General features: G+C 44.1%; 1 protein-coding gene across 1 annotated transcript in view; it reads right to left on the reverse strand.

Annotated features, from left to right (window-relative positions):
* Positions 1–1,665: 1,665 nt before the first annotated feature.
* AKNAD1 (AKNA domain containing 1) overlaps positions 1,666–19,198 on the reverse strand; it is a 53,710-nt gene continuing 36,177 nt past the window's right edge. The window contains exons 10-14 of the mRNA XM_006882500.1: positions 10,451–10,548; positions 8,837–8,959; positions 5,213–5,291; positions 2,570–2,699; positions 1,666–1,797 (exon numbers count right to left, since the gene is read on the reverse strand). Of these exons, the coding sequence (XP_006882562.1) occupies positions 1,666–1,797; positions 2,570–2,699; positions 5,213–5,291; positions 8,837–8,959; positions 10,451–10,548 (562 nt within the window). The remainder of the gene's footprint in view (positions 1,798–2,569; positions 2,700–5,212; positions 5,292–8,836; positions 8,960–10,450; positions 10,549–19,198) is intronic.

Here is a 19,198-nt window from a genome sequence, read left to right on the forward strand (position 1 = left end):
TGCTGGAGAAGAGTATTGAATATACTATGGACTGTCAGGAGAATAAACAGGTTTGTCCTAGAGAGGATGAAACCAGGCTGCTCCTTGGAGACAAGTGTTCTGAGGCTTTGTCTGACATACTTTGAACATGTTGCAAGGGGGACCTGTCCTTGGAGAGGGACGTCATACTTGGGAGGGTGGATGAACAGAGAAAGTGAGAAACACTATTGGTGAGATGAATTGATTCAGTCACTAGAGCAATAAGGATAGGTGTGCCAGAGACAATAAGGTTGGAAGAGGATAGAGCAGGTTTCAGCGCTATTGTACACAGGGTCACTATGAGTCTCAAGTGACTCCACGGCACATAACAACAGCAACCCGTATCTTCATTGATACTAGTTAATTTCAGACATTATTGTTTTGGGTACTGTAGAGTCAATGGTGTCACTCTGGAGACTAAGGTGCATCAGATACAGGCCATAGACTTTGCAATCACTTGTTATGCATCAGAGAGTTGGACAATGACTAAGGAAGATAGGAGGAGAATTGATGCCTTTGATCTGTGGTGATGGAGAAGAGTATTGAATGTAACATGAACTACCAAGAAAACAAACAGATTCATCCTGGAGAGGGTTAAACCAGATGACTCCTTGGAGGCAAGGATCCTGAGGGTTCGTCTGACATACTTTGGACATGATGTAAGGAGGGACCGGTCCTTGGAGAGGGACATCATGCTTGGGAGGGTGGAGGAGGGAAAGACCCTGTATGAGGTGGATTGATTCAGTGACTGGGGTAATCGGGATGGATGTGTCAGAGGCAGTGAGATTGGCACAGGATAGAGCAGGTTTTAGGGCTGTTGTAATATAGGGTCGCTATGAATCGCAAGTGACTCAATGGCACATAACAACAACTGTAGAGTCTGCCAGAGAGGGTCCAGAGGTGGCAGCATATGCATGTGTCCTGAAACATTTGAAACCGGCCTAAAATCAGTTACTGGTTAGCAGATAGGAGCCTGCAGGACCTCCCTCCAGTAGGTTTTCAGAGGCAGTTAATCACCTGGGAGAAGACTGCCCATCTTCCCATGGAGCAGCTGATGGCCTTGAACCTCATGCCTTTGGTATTGCAACACGGCTTTTTGCCACTTGGCTATCAAAAACATTAACAAGTTTCAATTCAGACTAACAGTTTAAGAAAGGTGTCCTAGTGGCACAATGATTATGTGCTCAGCTCCTAACTGAGAGCCTGGGGGTTTGAGCCTCCGTTCCTCTGCAGGTGTGAGGTGAGGCAGTCTGATTCCAGGGGAGCACAGGCTTGGAAAACCTACCGGCAGTTAGTTCTGTTCTATAAAAAGCCATTATAAGACACAATCAACTTAGTGGCAAAGATTTGTTTGGTTTTAATAGGTTAGAAATGTCCCTTAATGTTTTTCTTTTATTGTGCAGTAGGAAGAACATAGATTTCTCCTAAAATATCTATTTGCTGGTTGATTTCTATTTAAAAATCAAAGATCCATTTAAACACTCCTTTGTATTACTGATTTCTCATCATCCTGATGTTTTTATTGGAAAGTTGTCATCCTAAATTATGTAATTAGGTACTTCTTCCTCTGTTTTGTTTCTTTAATTGAAGATGGAGTTTCTTTGCCATTTTGTTCTATTCCCTGGCTGCCTGGGTTTAAATGACTAACTAACGTTTGAGTCGACTTCTCCACTTCTGCGCTTTGGTGAGATCATTGGCAATCGCTTTGATCATTTGATCAGTTGTTTCCTTCAAAATGCTTGCTGTCCTTAAAGCATGTTCCAAAGCTGAGTTTAAAACCTACAGAGGGAAAAATCCACACATTTTAGTCACATAGATTTACTACTGTTCCTGTTAACTGGGTTCTTTTCTTTTTACACATTATAAGGTGGAATTTTTGGACTATTCTCTTTTCCAAACAGTCTCTTTCTGTTTCTGAGGGTTGGTTTCCTAGGAAACCGGTGTGAGATGGAATATATTTGCTAAAGAAAGGAATAGAAAAAAGATCAGCACGTGACTGATGAGCATGAACCAGAGGGTGGAGGTCGCCAACGTGCCAGGCTTTTCCCAGCTGCAGAGAAAGGCCCGTGAGAAGGACAGGGAATGCTCCTGGCCAGGGGTCAGTGAAGGAGAGCTAGGGGCCAGAGAGGGTCCAGAGGCGGCAGCATATGCATGTGTCCTGAAACATTTGAAACCGGCCTGGAGATCAGTTACTGGTTAGCAGATAGGAGCCTGCAGGGCCACCCAACCCCAGCCACAGTGTCCGGGAAGCCAGCCAGGAACAGACTCCAGGGCCTTCAAGCCTGGGCCAGTGGAATCCTTGGACTGAGAAAAAGGCCCACCCCACCCCAAGTGCTTTCTCCAAGAAATATAGACCTGGGACTTAGTTTGTGATTGCGAAGACCATGTGTCTGTTAAGTCAGTGCTGAGCACAAAATTGTTTTTAGCATTTTCTGTCATGTCCTCCTTCCCCAACTCCCCCTCATTTAAAAGCTTAACTGTTATCCATTCTGTAATCAAGACCAAATTTATGACTTACAAAAAATTCTAGATTTTTGAGGCAAGTCCTTACTTCAGATTCCATTTTGTCAGTGTTCCTGAAGTCGCTTAATGATTTGCTTCCATAAATCCTGCGAGAGGGGGAACGGGGTGAGGGCGTAGTCAGGTTGGAGCCAGAGGTCCCGAGAGCTGTCAGATCTTTTCTGGAAGATAAAAGCAGATTGAGAAACATGCCCGCAAGCATCAGCTCCCTTTCAGGTCAGTCTGTGGTTCAGTCAGACCCTGTGTGTTGGGGGCAATGACCTTGGCTTTCTGCAGTTCCTATTGTCTTGTAACAGCTGACCACAGCTGTGCTTCAGAAAATGGTTTGTTGCCGTGACCAGGAAGAGAATTTCCTCTCAAAATTTGGTGTAGAGAAAGACAAGGCTCTAAAGAGATTTTTATTCCATATTTATTGTTTTAGGGACAACCATCTACCCCTAAGTATTTATAAACAAGTACACACATTATTAATTAAAATCAACTGCAAGCACCTTGAGTTTCATTCATTCTTGCACCAGTGAGCTTACACAGCAAGGCGACAGCAACAGTAGAAAAATAAAAGCTGCATCTGTCCCAGACTGCTTTGCTGTATGCGTGAGTCTGTGGCTTAGGGATGATCCTAAGTGCGTACTAGGTGAACAAGGGGAGCCAGGACCACCGTATACAGTTGTTCAGGTTGTGCGCTGCATAGGCCTAGCAGGTTTCACCTACATCTGTCTATGGGGAGCTACTGTATGCACGTTCATTAGTGGAAGAAAACCTTGCCTGCCAGAGAGAGGTCTGCCATGGCACCCCACTTGGCTGGTTTGAGATTCCCTCACATAGCACATGTGTGAGCTCTATCATCTTCAGAAAGTCTCCATTCAGATGCTGTCTTACCCCAAAGCTCCCCACTGTCCTGCCCTCTCACACATTAACTTTGGTTTTGCAGGTGGAATTAACACAGTTGATCTCTCCTGTCGTTGAGAGGGATGACTAGGCATCCGGGTGGCAGATAAGGGGAAATCTCAGGCAGTGCATGGCAATGTGATGGAGGAGGGCGGCGGGGGGAAGCATGAGCCTCAGAGTCCTCCATCTCCCTGAATCGTCATTCAACACTTTTCACAATATTAGTATCAGTCGTTGCTTAAAAACTTACTGAGTCGATAACGATTCCTAGCAACCCTATAGCACAGAGCAGAACTGCCTCCGAGGGTTTCAAGGCTGTGGGTCTTTACTGAAGCAGGCTGCCACATCTTTCTCCTATGCAGCAGTGGGTGGATTCAAACCACAACCTTTCTATTATCAGCCAGCTGCATTAACTACTGTGCCACCAGGGCCCCACTGTTGTTGCCATCACTGTTGTCATTACCATCTAGTTGGAACCAACTCACAGCTGACCCTCCAGTGGGTTTTCAGAGGCTGTATATTGCACAGGCAGAGACTGCCCATCCTTCTCCCACAGAACATCTGGTGCATTCAAACTGTGTACCTTTGGGTTGGCAGCATGATTCCTTACCACTAAGCCTCCAGTGCTCCTTTATTGTGAGCTAAGTACCATCCCAAATGCTTTACTCGTTTAATCCTCAAGGGGTGGGGTGGGGTGTGGGGTGGGGCTTAGGACGATTATCATTACCATTTTGAACACTGGAAACTGAAGCACAGAGAGGTCAAGTAATCTACCCAAGGACCTAGAACCTAAGCACAAACCCAAAATCAAACCTAAGCTGTGACAGAGAGCAGATTCAAACTGAGCGAGGCTGCTTCCAGGGCCTGAAGTGTCGCACCAGGGATTCTGCCCCTAAAGCAACTCTTGACTCCATCCCCCTGGCTTTGTCTCCTCCTCCTCCAAGGCCAAGCTACTGTCCTCTCACTCAGATTCTTTCTCTGTGCTCCTGCACTCCAAGCTCCAACTCTTGACTCCTCTAATCCACTTCTCATTTCTGCTTCCAATCCAACCACTAATAGCCAAAGTTATCTTTTAACAAAACAAAAATTAAAAATGGAAACTCTCTGCTTGGAACACTTCACTGGCTCCCATTGTTTCTGAAATGAAAGGCCCAAATCCTTCCCATGGCAGACGAGCCCTGAATTGTCGGCCCTGCCCAGCCCGCCAGCGGCACCTCACGGGCCCTGTCTTGCCGCCCTGCTGCTCCCTCTTTGGGGTTGGAGTCATACTTTCCCTGAATTTGCCAACGGTCTGCTCATCTCCAACGCAAGAGACCCAGCCCACTCAGACTAGAGCATGCCTCAAACCTACCCTGAACCACCTCCCTGTGAACTCTTCAAACGTATCCTTGGAAGCAAAGCTCCCCTGAACCCCACATTAGGTCAGTAACACTCTCTACGTCCTGGCACAGACAAAGACTGACTAGCATCTCCAACTACATCCAAGTTTTACGAAGGCAAGGACAGTACTTGACTTATTAAATCTGAGTTCTATAAAGGCAGGGATACTACTTGATTTTTTAAATGTTTCCCCATGGTGCCCCAGTCACCTAGCACTGTATGCTGTGTTTGACATCCAAATATTCCTTTTAATGAGTTTAGTTTTAGCTGTGCTTAGGCTTGTATTCTGAATTTCCACACTGTTTGACCTGATGACCTTGGGCAGAGAGTTGAAACATCTACACAGTGTGTGGCTCCCAGCCAAGGTAGTCATTCCCTGTTATCATTGTAATTCTAAAACACTTACCTTGGCATTGGCTCACATTCATCTTGTGGAGATTTCGAATTTGCTCCCTGGGAACCGATTCTTTTTGGTTTTGAACAAGCTATAATGTGGAAGTTAATGTTAAATACAGAGCATTAAAAAAAATGCCAATTTAATTTTTATAATATAAAGAACTCTTAAAATGTAACAACCAAAACATCAGTAACTCACTCAAAAATAGACAAAAGAGGGGAGCTCTGGTGGCCTAGTGGCAAGGAGCTGCAACTACAATCCCAGAGGCGAACGGTTCGAATCCACCAGATGCTCTGCCGGGTAAGGAGGGGCAATCTCCTCCTGTACCAGTCAGATCTGATTTGACGGTACACTCCACAAAAATAATAAAATAAAATTTAAAAAAATAGACAAAAGAGTGAAACAGATATTCCACCAAACAGGATGTCCAGTTGTCAACAAGTGTATAAAAAAGATATCCAATGTCATTGTTGTTGGACTCAATGTCAAGTTAGAACCAACTCATAGCTGGCTGTCCAGCAGATTTAAGGGTCTATAAACCATTTGGGAGAAGTTTGTCCCTATTTTTCCAGTGAAGCAACTGTTGGATTCTAACTGCTTGTCTTTGAGTTAGAAGTACAACTCACCACCCACTAGGCCACCAGAACTCCCTCAATGTCATTGTTGTTGTTACTATGTGCCCTTGAGTCAAGTACAACGCATAGCGACCCTATGAACCACAGATCGGAATCCTGTCCTATCCTACGTCATCCTCATCACTTGAACCTATTGCTGCAAGTTACTGTGTCAAACTATCTTGTTGAGGGTCTTTCTTTCCTTTGCTGACCCTCCACGTTTCCAAGCATGATGCTCCTTTCCAAGGAATAGCTCCACCTAGCACCGTGCACAGAGTATGTGAGGTGAAGCTTCTCCATCGATGCCTCTTAGAAGCACTCTGGCTTCACTTTCTCCAAGATCCGTCTGTTTGTTCTTTCAGCAGGTTATGGGATATTCACCACTCTTATCTGGCACCACAACTCAAAGGCACGGATTCTTCTTCTGTCGTCTTTACTCATTGTTCAGCTCTCAGATACATAGCAGGTGGTTGAAAAGACCTCCTCTGGACTCAACTCTTTATCTTAGAAGTGAAGGCAAGCATATCTTTACAGGAGGATATTGCGCCTCCTTCTCCGGCAGAGCATCTGGTGGATTCGAACAGTGTTCCTCTGGGATTGCAGTGCAGCTTCTTGCCACTAGGCCACCAGAGCTCCCCTAGAAGGTATTTCTAAAACCCTCTTCAGCTGCAGAAGAAATGCTTCTAGGAGTCAGGAGCTAACAATTATGTTTCTAAGATAATTCCAGAAAATAGAGAATGAATGGAGAAGAAGGCCAGAAAGTCCCAAAGAAGACAAAAACATCATCAGGGAAAGGAAGAGTAACAAGTCAGTGACGGATGAATTTGCTTTGTCTGTCCCTGAGGCATCTTGCCTGCCTCCTCTTCCCCACCCCCACCCCCACCCCGAGTTCTTTTTCCAGAATTCCTGCCTTACTCACTGGTCTCAAGAGCTGGATAGACACCGCTTCCCCTCAGGAGGGGTCCATTTGTCCCTGAGGTGCTGAGGTCAGAAAGCCCCAATCCAGTCATGTGGCTGCACAGACTTGAGCAAGGATTAATAGAGGGTCAACTGAGTACCCGAATGCAATTTTTAACTTAATATGAAACAGGCACTCAAGACCATCGGGATCATTTAGTACAGTTTTGGTCTAGTCTCCTGACAACATCTTGACAAAGGAAATTGTCAGCCAGTCCACAGATAGAGCTCAAGATCGCCAGCACAGCTCAGGAAACTGTCAGGTCCAATTGCTGAAAGGACCCTTTTATTTATTTTTTTTCTTTTAACCATTGAGCTGAGGCAGCTGAAATTAGTAAATGTTGCTTTCATCATTAATGTACTGGAAGAAAAGGTCTCATAGGCCACAGACTCAAAGACCCAGCAGACAAAAAAGACATCTGCCCTGTGGCTTCATACAGTCTTACGTGGCTGTCACTCTGAGAGAATATGGAGGATTTAGCAGCTGGCAGGTCACAGGGGCGCCAAAGCTGAAGTCACAGGTAAATGACACTCTTTAGTCTTGGGCATTTGGCAATTACCAAAGAACAAAACAAAATAACCACCTTCTCCCTGGGACCTCTGTCCGGAGAAAGACAAAGAGAGTTCTGCCCACTTTTACTAAGGATCTGTTTAAAGCATCAGCTACTTCTGAATAACTGTTAGTGCTGGTGGTGTTAGATGCCATCAAGTCAAGTACAACAAATAGTGATCTTAAGAACAACAGACTGGCATCTTGCCCTCCTCTGTGCCATCCTCGTGGTATCTGTTATGTTCAAGCCCGTTGTTACCGGGTCAGTCCATCTTGTTGAGGGTCTTCCTCTCTTTCACTGGCCCTCCACCTTTCATAACATGATGTCTTTTTCCAGGAACCAGCACCTCCTGACAACATGCCCAAACACAGATTTTCTGCCTCTGAGGAGCACTCGGGTTGTAGTTCTTTCAAGACTAAAAAACTCATTACCATTAAATCAGAACCGATTCAAAGCTGACCCTCCAGTAAGTTTTCAGAGGAGCTTGCCATCTTCTCCTCTGGTTCCCACAGAGCAGCTAGTGCATTTGAACTGCTTGTCTTTGGATTGGCAGTGCAATTCCTTACCACTAGGCCATCAGAGCCCCCTAAATCAATACTACTAGTGATTGTTCAACAATCATTTGAGAGCTGGTGCCAGCTTTTGCTGACGTAGCATATAATAAGCCTCAAGAGGTCATTTCACCAGGACTTCCAGTATTCCAGCCCGGACCCAGGTCTTGGCATCCAGGCATAGCACTGGATGTGGAAGTGGAAGGTGAGAGCTGGGGAATGAGGAGCAGGTTTGGGAGGCTGTGGCCTTCCCACACGGAAGCAGCGGCCAGTGCACTGAGAGTCTCCAGAGACCTGGGAGAGGAGGCTGCTGGCACAGACCAGGGCGTGATACACTCACATGGTGAGAAAGAAGCGTTTCTTTTCATCTAAAGGGTAGAGCTGGGTAACAGCATTTCTTTCACTACAACGTAAGTCATTCTGTTCTGGGATATTGTTGCTATAGTGAAATTTTTAAAAGAAAGATTAAAAAGCAGCAACAGAGTGCATCTAATTTCCAAAATCAATCTCCATAATAGTCTATGTGTTTCCTACTGCCAAAGGGGCCCTTTAGAGTAGTGACAGAATATCTTCCCCCTGAAACCTACAGCGTCCCTTTTCAGCAGGAAGTAGCTAAGAGAATACACCATCCCCTTTTCCTTATGAATCAGGGTGAAGTCTCTCTCAGGGAGGAGTGATAGGGAATGGCAAGGGACACACTGACAAAGAAGATTAATCAGAACTGGCTTTGACAAGCACTGTGGCAATTGGACAATTAAAACAGACATTCAAGGGGGAGAAAGAACAAACTGGGGAGGAGGGTAGAGAAAACAGTGCAACAATGAATGAATGAAAACCCAAAATCTCTGTAAATGTTCATGAAAACTAATAAAATTTAATAAAAAAAAAAAGCAGCAGCAACAGGTTGCCTGGGAACCATCGTTACACACACACCCTGTTTCTAAACCTCGAGTGTCTCACCTTTAAACACGTCTTTATTGATGGCTTTACTGGAGTTAGGGATCTTAGTGCCACAATTCTCACACCTGTTGCTTTGAAGTCCCATGCCAGAATCAGAATAGGAGCTATTTCCTGCAACAGAGCCTGAAAAAGTCCACGTTGCACAAAGGAAAGGTCAGTTTCTGTGATATAAAATGTGGTGCTGGGAAAAGAACTCGTAAGCGTTCCAGGTGAGCACTGGGCACCATTGTGAGCCTCCTCCCGGGCTGTGATTCCACGGCGAGTGACCAGCCCAAGAGCCTGGGATTCCCTTCGGTCATCTGAGTGTTTTGGTAAGCAATAGTCCTATGCACCCAGCACATAAAACCAAAACCCACTTGCCGTGAAGTCAGTCCTGACTTGAGGAGACCGCACATGTGCGTGGCGAACTTGTGCCCCATCGTTCAGCAGTGGTACTGCCCTCCTTCCTTCTTAGGTGCCCAAGGGTGGCCTCAACCCAGCAACCTCCCGGTTCGTAGTTGAGCACTCAACTCTTTGTGCCACTCTTTGTTACGTGGGCGGGACAATCAGTTAAACTCTCCACTACTGTGAGGTTGGCAGTGTGAACTCACACAGAGGTGCTGCAGAAGAAAGGCCTGGCAATCAACTTCCAGGAGGTCAGAAGGCAGTCCCCCTGGGGGCAGTCCTGCTCTGCACACGTGGTGTCATTATGAGTTGGAATCAAAGAGCTGCTATCTGGTTTTGTTTTATTCTTGTTATTATTACATGAGAATGTATCATCTACTGAGTGAGAAGGGAGTTCTGGTGGCCTGGTGCATCAGAAGTTGTGCTGTCAACCCAAAAACAGACTATTTGAATCCACCAGCTGCTCCACAGGAGAGAAATGGGAAATCTCCTGTGTAATTTACAGCCTCTGACAACCCACTGGAGGGTCAGCCATGAGCTGGTTCTGACTCCACCACAAAGGACAACTGGAGGGGTCGGTACACAAGTAGCTGTGGCATAACAGACCACTGAGTTGAAGGAAGGCCTGGCCGTCTCTCTGGCCAGCTTCCCCAGGTGTGAGCTGTGGAGGGCAGGCTCTGGCAGCCCTTCCCCAGCCCCGGAGCTGCCTGAGCAGGCAGGCTTTGCCGCCCCTCTTCACGGAGGCAGTTCTGCCAGGGGATTTCTTTTCTGCTCGGTGAAAAGATTGTATGACTAACAGCTATTGGATTCCAGGCACTGGCTGCTACTTTGTCTCCTCCCACCTCGAACTTTATCTGCTTCAGTGAGATGTGCACAGACACACTGGTGCCATTGAAGAACACCTGTCACGTGGCCAGTCACCCTACCAGGTGCAGCTACGCCTCCTGGTGGAAGGATGACGACAAAGAGAACCGAGGACAGCCTGGTGGCCAGGCCCATGGAGTCGGGTGAGTCCAGGGAGAAATGGTGCTGGCTCTTCACTCTTCCTGTGTCTTATTTAAATCTATTATTCATGATTTATGTTTAAAATTTCACCTAAAAGATACAGCATGCAACACTCAGGTTGACTGCAATGCCATGGGGGGCGGGCAAGCTGGCTCCCAGCATGAGTGACCACATGGAAAGGGCCCTTGAAGGCTGAGTTCCCCCACCCCAGACCCCTCCACTTACTGCAAGTTGAACACAGGTACAAAGGGTTTTCTTGTATGATGATTGAAAATCTTCCACAGCTGAACTTTCTGTGACCTCTTCTCTCCATTCTTTGCTTCCTAGAAAGGGTGCATAAGATTATTTTAACTTCTAGAACGTGTATAATAAGAGTGGTAGGGAATGCATTGGCAAAACAGAAACACGTTTCTTATATTATAGATCCAGATAACGTACTTAGAAAGGGTGTGTCATTTCCCCTCGCCCCATCCTTGCCTGTTTCAGAGTCACCCCAGGAGAAACTGACATAATAAGAACATTTACATCAAACGTTAAAGAGAAATATATTTTAGAACATCAATTTTCCATAGAGTCCACAAGTCCTGGGGCCATTGAGGCTAAATGAGCCTCCAAAACAAAATATGTGTGGGCAGCGAGAAAAGTGCGGCAATGAATGAATGGAAATCCAAAACCTCTGTAAATGTCTATTAAAATTAATTTTAAAAAAAACCACACACCTATTGGATTGTCATATAAAGGGTTTCTTGTTGTAGATTGAATTGTGTTTCCCAAATAATGTATTATATATCCTAACCTCTAGGTCTGAGATTGTATTCCCACAGATTAATGAGTTGTCTTTGTTCTTTTGAGAAGAGTTGATTAGGGTAGTTTGCATCATTGAGATAGGAAAGAGATCAAAACCAAGCCACTCCATAGAGAATGGGGTAGAGATGTGTCAACTAGCATGAAGACAGAGCAAGAAGAGACACTCGAAGAAATGGATATTGCTCTAGAACTGACGGAAAAACTTCCCCTGAAGGTGGCATTCTGAGTTTGACCTTGCTGTTTAAACTGATAGAAACCCAACTCATTTGTTACAGTCATCAACTTGAGTTGCTTCTGTTATAGTAGAGATGAGAGTCAGAATTTCTAGGGAAGGATGTGGGCTTGGGAAATCCATGTGACATTGTACTTGCATGGATGATTGTAGAGAAATAAAATGGACAAAAACAGAAAAAAAAAAGAAGTGAAAAAAAAAAAAAGTAAAACCAGCCAAAATTATGCTCATTACTGCCCAGGTAGATTAACTCATAGCTGACCTTCTAGTGGGTTTCCAGACCCAGAAAGCATTAAAGAAGATGGAAGGAATACACAGAATCATTGTGCCAAAAAGAACTGATTGACACTGAAAAATTTCAGGAAGTAACATATGAACAGGAGACAATGGTAATAGAGAAAGTCGAAGCTACATTGAAGGCATTGGCAAAAAAATAAAGCCCCAGAAATCGGTGGGATACCAATTGACTTGTTTCAATTAACAGATTTAACCTTGGATGTGCTCATCAGTCTAAGGAAATTGGGAGGATGGCTATCTGTCTGACTGACTGGAAGAAGACCATATTTGTTACTATTTCCAAGAGAGGTGATCCAACTGAATATGGAAACTTCAAACAATATCATTAATATCACATGCAAGCAAAATACTGCTAAAGATCATTCCAAAATGGCTGGAACAGTACATAGATAGAGAACTGTCAGAAGTTCAAGCAGGATTTGGAAGAGACCTTGACACCAGGGATATCATTGCTGATGTCAGATGGATCCTGGCTGAAAGTAAGAAATACCAGAAGAATGTCTATTTGTGCTTTATTGACTATGCAAAAGCATATGTAATGTTAGGACTTTGTGGATCATAACAAATTATGGCTGACATTGAGAAGAACGGGAATTCCAGAGCACTTGATTGTGCTCATGCAAAACCTATACCTGAACCAGGAGGCTATTGTGCAAACAGAGCAGGGAAACATTGCATAGTTTAAAATTAAGAAGAGTGTATCAGGCTTTTATTCTCTCTCCCCACATCTACTCAGTCTCTACACTGAGCAAATTATTTCAGAAGCTGGACTCTATGAGGAGGAGTGTGGCATCAGGCTTGGAGGGAGACTCATCAATAACCTGTGTTATGCATATGACACAACTTTGCTTGCTGAATGTGAGGAGGGCTTGAAGAATTTGTTGCAGAAGATCAAGGAATACAGCCTTTGGTATGGATTGCATCTCAATGTCAGGAAAACAAAGATTCTTACCACTAGACCAAAAGCATCATGATGGATGGAGAGGAGATTGAAACTGTCAACAGCTTCATCTTACTTGGATCCACAGTTAACATCCTTGGTACTAGCAGTCAGGAAATAAGGAGACAAACTGCACTGGGAAAATCCTCAGTTAGGGACATTTCCAAATTATTGAGGAGTAGTTACATCAGTTTGAGGACTAAGGTGCTTCTGATTCAGGTCATAGTCTTTCTGATTACTAGCTATGCATCTGAGAGCTGGAATAAGAATGACAGAAAAAATAATTAACTCCTTTGAGCTGTGATGTTGGAGAAGAGCACTGAACATCCCATAGACGGCCAAGAGAATGAACAGATATGTTTTAGAGAGGGAGCAGAGTGCTCTTAGGAGGCAAGAATGATGAGGCTTCACCTCACATACTTTGAACATGTTGCTAGGAGGTGCTATTCTTTGGAGAAGGACATGGGAAGGGTGGAGGGTTGGTGAAGGAGAGGAAAACACTTAACTCAGTGGATTGATACAGTGACTCCTGCAATGGGCTTTTGTGTGTCAGGAAGTGTGAGGATGGCCCAGGATAGAACAGGGTTCAGATCTTTTGTTCACAGGGTTGCTATGAGTCCTGCTTGACTTGACAGCATCTAATAACAACAAGAGAGATTGTCCATCTTTCTCCTGAAGGGCTGCTGCATAATTCCCCTCACCCCGCCACTACACCACCAACACTTCCTTTCAAATTACTGTTTGAAGCCGATTAAAAGCTGGTCCTCCATTGCGTTTCCAAGGTTGTAAATCACATAGGAGGAGACTGCCCATCTTTCTCCCATAGAGCTGGTGGTGCAGAGAGGTGCTGCCTTTGGGTTAGCCCAGCAACTCCCTAAGGACTATGCTACCCAAGCCCCCTAAACCAAACAAATTGTTGTTGCTTTGTTGTTGATGATGATGATGCTGTTAAGTGCTGCTGAGTCGAACACCAGATGGGAACCTTGTCCTAGCCGGCACCACCCGCACCATGGCTGATGTCCAGCGTGAGTCCATTGTTACAGTCTCTGTGTCATCCTGTCTCGATGCATGTCTTCCTCTTTGGCTGGCCTTCTAACCTTCTCAGCATGTTGTCTTTTTCCAGGACCGGCTTCCTCTTGACAATATGGCCAAAGTATGTGAGATGAAGTTTTACCGTCCTTGCCTCTAGGGAGAACCTTGGTTGCATTTCCTCCTTCGGCAGTCCATAGGCTATTCCTTATTCCTCACTAACACCACAGTTCAAAGGCATTGATTCTTCTTCTTCTGCCTTCTTTATCTACTGTCCAACTTTCAGATGCATAAGCAATTGAAAACACCATGGCTTGGATCAGATGCATCTTAGTCTTTAAGCTGGCTAGTTAGCACTGTTTATAAAAGACAGCACATTAATGAGGTCCTTAAGAGTATATTGTTCCAATACAACACACGTTTTGATTTCTTGATTGCTACTGCCATGGGTTGATTGTGAATCTAAATTTGTTTTAAAACCAAACAAGAAGTTAGCTTAATTAGAAAAGAATGTCTACCTGGAGCATTGTGTTCTTTTCCAGAACTCACTATGAGATCCAAGTGACAACAGCAATTTGAAAATTTAGACAAGAAGTTTAGGGGTAGTGAGTTTACGTTGATAGCACTGTAATAATAATCAAAAAAGAGGGTTAAGAAAGAATATGTGGCACAGTTTGAAGAATGTAGCCAATGTCACTGAATCAGGCATGGAGACATTGTTGAATTGATGTATGTTTTGCTGTGATATCTTAACCAAAATGATAATAAACAATTTTTTTTTTATCCTGTGGAGGACTACATCTGTTCATCATACACAACTGTACAAAATAGATATTTGAAGTATGGAATGATAAACTTCATTTTCCTCAAACCTCAAAATTGATTCCTACTAGAAGAAGGAACTGCAAAATATATCAATATATATGCAATACCTGATCAAATGGCTTTAGCTCTTGTAATATAAGGAAAAATGGAGGCAGGGAAATAGCGTTTGCTCCATGCCTGGGGTTAAAGGAGATGAGAGCATTAACAGAGTTAACAGAGGCTGCCAATGGCCAGCAGGGGGCACCAGAGAGCAGCTACTACCACTGTCATTCACCAGAGGATGGTTCAGGATGGAAGCTTGGGTTTCCCTACTTCGTAGAAATTCTAATTTTTCAAAGGAATTCTGATTAATAACAATTCCTGGATAGCTCTGCCTCTGAGATACAGAATACCTTCAAGGGAAAGTTGCTCATTCTTCGTGTGAAGGGCTCTGTATGCAAGCTCTCCTGGATGACTCTGGTGCAGGGATGGGTTAGCAGAGCCCCTGCCTGATGCAAACGCGTCTGTCCGGGCCTGCGCCTGCGCCTGCTGCCGGTGGAGAGAGGCCTGCGCTTGGGGTTTGTGGTGTTGGGGGGCTGAGCAGCCAGGCCATTTCCCTCTTGGAAAAATATACTCTCCTCCTGAGTCATAGATTTTCTCACACTTCATTTTCTGTCTCCACCCTCCTCGTTCAGGGCATTAGAACATCTGCTCCCCAAAATGGAACTTTGGATCTCACTCAAGTGAGTTCAGTCCAACCAGAGCTTTCTCGTCCCGATTCCTTTAAACTCTTTTGTGCACGAAAAATTTTCCTACTGAGCAGAACGATGGAGGGCACAGAGAAGGCAGTTTTTCCCCCTCAAAACAAAGTAGGTAAACTGAAGTTTCATACCAGAAATAACACAAAGGAATGAGTTTTACATATAGCCATGTTTCTGTCTGCTTTTATAAAACAATTTGCAAATAAATTGTCAGTCTTTAAGTCAGCAAACTTCATAAAGAATGAAACCTATCCAAGATCTAATTTTTGAAAAATTGTGCCGTTTATGAATCACAAAGACTGTATGGGTTTCCCTTTAATTAATTGTCCTGTTAGCAAGTTGCTAACGGTTTACCAGCAGCTCTGAGGGATGAACGATCCATACGGATTTACAGACTCTGAAGCCCAGTGGAGCGGAGCTGTGAGATGAAATCAACTGGCAGCAGTGGGCTTGTTTGATGGAAGAAGCCCTGGTCATGCAGTAGGTTAAGTTCTGTGCTGCTAACTCAGAAACCAGGTGAAGAATTAACTCCACAGCAGTGGATCTGGTTTGATTTTTGGCTTGGTTTGAATAAAGTTTCTGGGTGGTGCAAATGGTTAATGCACACACCTGCTAACTGAAAAGTTGGAGGTTTGAGTCCGCTCAGAGGTACTTGGAGTAAAAGACCTGGTGATCTACTCCTGAAAAATCAGCCATTGAAAATCTTCTGGAAGGGGAACCTCGATAGCAGCAAGAAAGAAGCAGGGAATGCAACTTTTGTCCTTCAAGGCCACAGAGATTCCTGCACAAAATGCAGGCAGACCACAATGTAGACACAGCAGCAGTAGGGGAGAACCAGAAGACCCAGCTGGGCAGAGCTGACTGGGGACTGCCACCCTGGGAGGCCAGAGTCAGAGGCGAGACCCTCCTCCAAGCATGGGAAGGGAGAGGCTGGAGTTGGCAGGACCCAAGAAAGCTTTGTAACACTGTCCTAAAGCCATGAGGGTGACCATCAAAAGGCCTTCCAGCACACTTGAGAAGCTGTCCTGACAATAACTGTGTCCTGTTTCCAACCTGAATAGTGACCTGTTAGCTTCCCTAAAAAACCCACAAGTAGGGGACAAGGGAGGAAACCTTATAGAGTGATTCTACACAAGGTGCTGCCAGTTAGTGGAGTCAGGTGAACAGTAATTGGGGTTTTTTCAGTCAATTCTTTAAGGGTGATATTTTGAAACAAATTGGGGATATGAATTGACACCAAATCTTAGCTGACCCTCCAGGAGGTTTTCAGAGGCAGTAAATGGCATGGGAGGAGATTGCACCTCTCCCCTCCCAGCCCCCCAGTAGCTGGTGGATTTCAACCACGTGCTTTGAGGTTTCCAGGCAGCTTCTTACCAGGAGGCCAGCAGAGCTCCAAGAGTGACATCGTTAACACAATTTCCGTGTCTAAATCATCCATCTTTCCATTACTCCCCTGCAGTGAATTCAGTGTTAGCTCTGATTTTGCACTTGACCTTACTTCTCTTTCTATTGTATCCATAAATAAAGGGTAAAAATTAATCTGGGACATTAATCCTTGTCCTGGTAGTTGACATTTTATAGGATCCATATGAGGAATTTAGAACAGAGACACTCAGTACCTTGAGTGATGAATCCAAATGTTACTTAAATGTTAAAATATTTTTTATTATACATAATAAAACCTTAAGAAGTCTATTATCTAAATTTTACTTCAATAAATAAAAATAGGCTTGGATGATGCATTGAATAAGCGTCATAATTGCCCCTTTATGTCAAGGAGAGCTCAAAGGTGATGACTTAATCTTACTTTAAAGTAATGGTCCACCCCTGGTGACACATGGTCATTTTGAGCACAGACGTAAGGCTGTTTCTTTTTTTAGGGGGAGAACACTCATACAACACTTGGGATAAGTGCCTACTCCTATGGTAAAGTGCTTTCCAATAGGAAAGAACCATCTTTTCGACTTTGCTATCTGTGTCTACTAGAGACCATTTAGTGCTTATTAAACAGCTCCTCCCTCCTTGACTCTTGCTTTGTCCAAGTCCACAGTGCCCTGTGAGGTTAGAGGTGGTGGCCCTCCAGCTAACAGAGTTGCCACTGAGCCAGTTCTGACCCAGGATGCCCATGTGTTAGAGTTACCCTTCAGAGGGTGTTCCATGACTGATCTTTGGTTTCAAATTTTTACTTTGAAACGAGTGAAGATTTGTAGAGAAGATAAGTTTTCCATTCAAAAATGCATATATATCTTGGGTGAACATTTGCAGAGCAAATTGGTCTTCTAAACCCCAGTTCCTACTTGCTTTGTGGTGTTGATAACAATTCCCACCTAGTGACACCATTCTTCCCACTGCTTTCTGGGTTTATTTCCATTCCTCCTTCTTTGCCAGCACGTCCAGCCTTCTAAACTTTGTCCTTGGACAAATGCTGCCTTTTTGTCTTGAATTGTGTACTTTATAGACCTATTGTTTGACTGGATAGTGAACTGAAAGAAAGAGATAGAGTGTATGTCTCACGTTCAGTTCCAGGCCTAAAATGTGATTAAAGACAATAGTCTCAGGGCTTTCACTTGTCTCTATCACATCAGTGAGCCTGGTTTGTGTGTGTGTGTGTGTGTATATATATATATATATAAATTTTTTTTTTTACTTTTGTTTCTAGTTTTCCCCCACTCTGCCTAGGACTTTTCAGTGTAGGTCCTTTGCAAGTCCTCAAGTCCTCAGTAGTGGTAGATGGGCACCATCTAGTTCTGGTCCCAAGCTTATTGATGCTGAGGTTCAAATGGTCCATTATACTTTAGAACCATTGTTTTCATGCATGTTTGATCTTCTTCACTCCAAAGACAGACCAATGGTTGAACCTTTGATGGACACTCACAAGCTTTTAAGACCAGTCATTACTCACAAATTTAAGATATAGACTGGACTATGTTGCATCCCTTTACCTTGAAGTTCTATAGACTATGATCCTGAGCCCCAGGCCCAATGACTCATTCTCTCTAGGTGTCTGATTATTACTACGAAGTCTCCATAACTTTGAATTACTGGTCTGGGGGACATAGATTAGCAGGCCTTCCTTTTAATAAAAAATCCTTCTGGTAGAATTCATATTTCCCATCTTTCCATTAACAGCCAAGCACATTAACCGTTTGCACCACCTGAGGACTGCTAACTGTTGGAATATTGCTCTCCGAGTCCTGCTAATAAGAAAATTCCAACTCCCAGTGGACCTCCTTCAGGTTTCCAAGTGTGTAAATCTTTACAAAAGCAACTTGTAGCTCTGCCAGCGTAGTCCACAGGAGACACTGCTAACACAAATGCAGAGCCTCTCTGATGGTTTGGATTCACCAGCAGCTCTAAACGAGAAATGTGGGCACTCTCCTACCTTGTGCCTTACAATTTCCTGGAGGGTCACTTATGTGTTAGTTCCAACTCATTGACAATATTGGGGGAATAAACCCCATAAACAGTGGCTATATACATGGGTCTCAGCTGATGAACGATTGAGGAATCAGATTGACCACATCTGTGGAAAGAGTCAATGGAGACACTCAATATCAGCAATCAAACTAAGGCCAGTGTCCAACGTTAGAACAAACCATCACAGCTATTTATGTACAAGTTCACATTGAAGGTGAAGGAAATGAAAACAAGTCCATAAGAAGAAAGATACAACATTGAGACTATCTGAACTGAACTATAAAACCTTCTCAAGAATGTATTTGATGTGTTGAACACTAACAAAGACCAGAGTTATGGGATGATATCAAGGACATTATCCATAAAGAAAGCAAAAGGTCACTGCAAAGACTGGGAAGAAATACAAAACCAAAATGGAAGTTAGGAAAGTTTAAATGATCCCAATTTTGTTCGCAACATCCAAAGAATCATAGTCAGGAGCAAGTCGAACAGAGGCCTTTGTCTCTCCATCAGGCCTACTCAAAGTGTTAACCTTGGCCACATCAATGTCATAGATCTTCTTTACAGCTTGCATCCACAATGAACACAAGAGTGTTGTTATCTTCTACTTCATAGCTGACTCAATGGTCAGGGGAAATTTGATGATGGCATAGTGCTCAAGCTTGTTTCTCCTGGGGGTGCTCTTC

This window comes from Elephantulus edwardii, unplaced genomic scaffold (genome assembly GCF_000299155.1).
Source record: "Elephantulus edwardii isolate Elephantulus edwardi_28Jun2011 unplaced genomic scaffold, EleEdw1.0 scaffold00020, whole genome shotgun sequence".
Classification (NCBI taxonomy): Eukaryota; Metazoa; Chordata; class Mammalia; order Macroscelidea; family Macroscelididae; genus Elephantulus; species Elephantulus edwardii.